The sequence below is a fragment of the Dipodomys ordii genome, unplaced genomic scaffold (assembly GCF_000151885.1).
Source record: "Dipodomys ordii isolate 6190 unplaced genomic scaffold, Dord_2.0 Scaffold131, whole genome shotgun sequence".
NCBI lineage: Eukaryota > Metazoa > Chordata > Mammalia > Rodentia > Heteromyidae > Dipodomys > Dipodomys ordii.
Genome location: NW_012267347.1, coordinates 502,355 through 506,787, shown reverse-complemented (window position 1 = coordinate 506,787; position 4,433 = coordinate 502,355). Strand labels below are relative to the sequence as shown.

Here is a 4,433-nt window from a genome sequence, read left to right as displayed (position 1 = left end):
AGGAGGCTGCAATGCTTGGTAAGAAATGTACGCATTATCCTGCCCATGCAATTGTAACCCCTCTGTACAGTATGTTCACAAATAAAATAAAATTAAATTAAAAAAAAAAGAAAGTCACAAAACTATATTTTTAATCTTTAAGTAGCTGTACAAAGGATTCAAAAAATCATTTTTATAAGTACAATGCATCTTTTTAAAATTTAATTTTATTGTTAAGGTGATGGAGGGATTACAGTTACATATGTAAGGTAATGATTACATTTCTTGCTGAACATTGTTACCCCCTCCCTCATTTTTCTCCCACTTCCCCTCCCCTACAACTTTCCCAATGTATCTCAATCAGTGTCACTTCTTTCATCATTTTCCCCTAACTCTCCCTCCCTCAGTTTTCCTAGTTTCTTTTTTTTTTGGGGGGGGGGTCCAGTCGTGGGGCCTGAACTCTGAGCCTGAGTGCTGTTCCTCAGCTCTTCAGCTCAAGGCTAGCACTCTACCACTTGAGCCACAGTGCCACTTCTGGCTTTTTTTTCCCCTTGCTTATGTGGTGCTGAGGAATCAAACCCAGGGCCTCATGCATGCAAGGCAAACGCTCTACCACTGAGCTACCTTCCCAGCCCAGTTTTCCTAGTTTCATAAGATATTCATTAAATATTATGACTGGCTTCTCCCTTCCCTTCTGCTCTTCATTTGTCTGTCTACCTCTCTTTTTTATTTCCTCTTTATACCTTTCAAGTACCAGTTTCCTGGTATTGATTTTGTTGTACTGTGAATTTGTCTACGGAATTGCATCAATCGAATTCTTTCTTTGCAAATACCATGCTTCATTTAATACATTTGTGTATACTTGTATACACAAGTATGTTTTTACTTGCAAAAACATACACTTGTATGTTTTTACTTGTACATTGATAAATTAGTTCTAGCTTCCACATGTGGAGAAAACATGTGTCCTCTGTCTCTCTGGGCCTGACTTACTTTACTTCCAGGTTCATCTATTTCTTTGCAAATGACTTACTTCACTTCCAGGTCTGTCCATTTCTTTGCAAATGAAGTAATAGTCTTCCTAATGAGTGAGTAAAATTCTATAATCCATTTGTCCGTTGAGGGACATCTGGGCTGTTTTCATACCCTGCCTATGGTGAATAGTGTAACAATGAACATGGTTGTACAAGTAGCTTTATCCTGATTTGTAATCTTTTGGATAAATGTTCAGGAGTGGTATTACTGGATCATAGTGTAGTTTTTTTTTTTGGGGGGGGGTCAGTAGTGGGGCCTGAACTCTGGACCTGGGCACTGTTCCTTAGCTCTTCAGCTCAAGGTTAGTGCTCTACCACTTGAGCCACAGTGCCATTTCCGGCTTTTTCTGCTTATGTGGTGTTGAGGAATCAAACCCAGGGCCTCATGCAAACAAGGCAAGTACTCTACCACTGAGCCACCTTCCCAGCCCTCATAGTTCTGTTTAGTTATTTGAAGAATCTCCAAACTGCTTTCCAGTCTGGTTGAACAAGTTTATATTCCACCAACATTGTAGGGTTCCTTCTCCCCTTCGTATATTGATATATGCATATATCTGTAGATATACATGTATGTATATATTTAGATGAGGTCTTGCTATGTTGCAAAGGCTGACCTTGAACTTCTGGGCTCAAGTGATCCTTGTGCCTCAGCTTGTAGAGTACTTGTCTCCAGTGCCATGCTTACCATGACTGCTTTGAAATATTCTCAAACTGGCCAGGAACTTAGTTCTACTAAAGGCACATTAGCAGAGTTCCCATGAATATATAGAGTATATGGGCTGTTGGTCATGTGGTATTTGATTGTGGGGAAATCCCTTGGGCTTGATCTACTTATTACATCTGCAGAAGGATCTAAACGTTAGACTGCTTCTCCACCACAGTAGTTATGCATCTCCTGATTCATTTTCTTTTTTTCTAAATGTAGGTCAGACGGTTTTGCTCTCTCAGCCCACTTTGGTACAGCTCCAGCCCCCAGGAGTTCTGCCCTCTGCTCAGCCTGTCCTGGCTGTCACGGGGGGAGCCACACAACTACCTAATCATGTGGTGAATGTGGTACCGGCCCCTGTGGTGAATAGCCCAGTGAATGGAAAACTTTCCGTGACCAAACCTGTCCTACAGAATACCACAAGAAGTGTGGGTTCAGATGTAAGTTTGAAACGTAGTGCTTATCAAAGACATAATTAAAAACTCAAAAAACTAACAAAAACACTATTCTCTTTATTGCCTGTTCGTTGTATAAGTTTGTGTAGTTGCATTCAATAAGTGAGTGTACTAAAATTGGGCATCTTAACTGGTGGAAAATTGAAGCAAGGCTTATGTCTGAATCTGGGTGGAAATTTTTTTTTATAAATTTGAATTATATATATATATATATATATGTATATATATATATATTTTTTTTTTTTGTGATTAATTAGAGAGTAGAGTCTCATGGATTTTCCTGCCCAGGCTGGCTTTGAACTATTGGCACCTAGCTAGTATGTCTTTATATAGTGCCAAATTGACTGTAATTTCTTATTACTTAACCCATTGACATGGGCTGTTTATATACTGTTTTTATTTGCATTGTTAACCCAAGCACATTCATACCTTCTTTGGAGGTGTTTTCCCTTTTTCTATGTGTTTATTTCATAATAGAAGTTAGTACAAGGGAAAATGAGCTAAAAATATCTAGTTCTTATTTATGCATAAGTAAACTACATGCATTGCAAGTTTATGAAACTTTTTTGTCTTTAAATTTTAATTAATTGATTAATATTAATATTAACTCAGCCCTGCATTTGCTAGTCAGGTGCGCTACCACAAGGTATGAGTCTGAATATACATATCTGTATGTATACATTATGTATAATATTTAAAATATATAATATCAATATAGTAATGTAATATATATAATGTACAACATAACTACACATACACACATATGTACATATAAGGGATTGAACTCAGAACCTTAAGCTAGGGAAGTACTTTATCACTTGAGCCACACCCTCAGCCCTTTTATTAAGCTTTTTTTTAAAGAATAAATTAGTTGCACAAAGGGGTTTCATGTGATGTACTTTAATCATATTCACCTCTGTTACTTTCCTGTATACTTTCTTATTGATCCTTCCCTCCAATAGTCCCCTTTTTATAATAATGTCATTATTATTATTATTGTTATTTTTCAATCTAGATACCACATATGACTAAAAACATGCAATGTTTGTCTTTCTGAGGTTGGCTTATCTTGCTCAACATGATGATCTCCTGTTCCATCCATTGTCTATATGTACTCATACATCATTTCTTGGGCATTTAGGCTGATTCTATAGCTTTGCTTTTGTAAATAATTGTGCTATAAACACAGGTATATAGGTATTAGTATTGTATGTTGACTTACATTCCCTTTTAGTATTTCTTTTTACTAATGTACTAATTTTAAATGCTGTTAATTAAATTGGGATAAAATGTTAATTGATTTCTAATTGACTGAAGCAAAAACTTTGATCTTGTAAAAGTAAACTGTTAGGTGTTCTGAAGTTTTATTTTGATTTTTACTTTGTTCTGATCCTTTGAAATATTGTTCTGAGCTTTATAGGAGTCCTATTATGCTGCTGGAAATATATTGTCTTTTTTTTCCTCAAAGAATTCTAAATTTATATGGAACTTTAATTTCTGATTAGTGCAGCACCCTTACTTGTTAGATAGGCCTAATAAGCTGCTGTGGCTATCAGGCAAGGCTTTCAATAACTAATAAAATTGGTCATATCTAAAAGAAAATGCTAGGCAAGTAAAACTTTTAATAGATCAGTCTTATGAGTTATTTCTGTAGGGAAATGATGCCAGTTCCCAGATGAGCACGTTTAAAGTAATGATGAATGTGAAGACTAAGAATAGATTTGAAAGGCCTTTTTTGGCTGGGAGGTGGTGGGCTGGGGGTGGTAGATGGGGGCACAGAATTTAGAAGTGTTTTTATTGACTATTTTACATTACAGATTTACATTTACTGTGCTTATTAGCTAATAATTCATCGCAAATGGTTTTGCCCCTGGTCTCCTATCATTGAGTTACTTACTTTGTTCATGTATTTGTGTGTGTGTGTGTGTGTGTGTGTGTGTATACATACATATTTGTGTGGATACTGGGACTTGAACTCAGGGCCTGGATGCTGTTCCTTAGTTCTGTTGCTTAAAGCTGGAGCTCTATCACCAAGTCACAGCTCCTTTCTAGCTTTTTGGTGGTTAATTGGAGATAAGAGCCTTAAAGACTTTTCTGCTCAGGCTAGCATCAAGCCATGATTCTTAGATCTCAGCTTTTAACTTAAAAAAAGAAAGTCACTAAAGAGAAACTTCTCTGAAGAAGAAAGAAGGATGGCCAATAGACACATGAAGAAATGTTCAACATCCCTAGCCATAAAAGAAATGCAAATCAAAACAA

At 36.5% G+C, this 4,433-nt stretch overlaps 1 protein-coding gene across 2 annotated transcripts in view; it reads left to right on the top strand.

The window, feature by feature from the left end:
• The window catches only part of Atf6 (activating transcription factor 6), a 202,730-nt gene that overhangs the window by 33,224 nt on the left and 165,073 nt on the right, over window positions 1-4,433 (top strand). For both annotated transcript variants that reach the window (XM_013030699.1, XM_013030698.1), the window contains exon 7: window positions 1,939-2,159. In XM_013030699.1, the coding sequence (XP_012886153.1) occupies window positions 1,939-2,159 (221 nt within the window). The remainder of the gene's footprint in view (window positions 1-1,938; window positions 2,160-4,433) is intronic.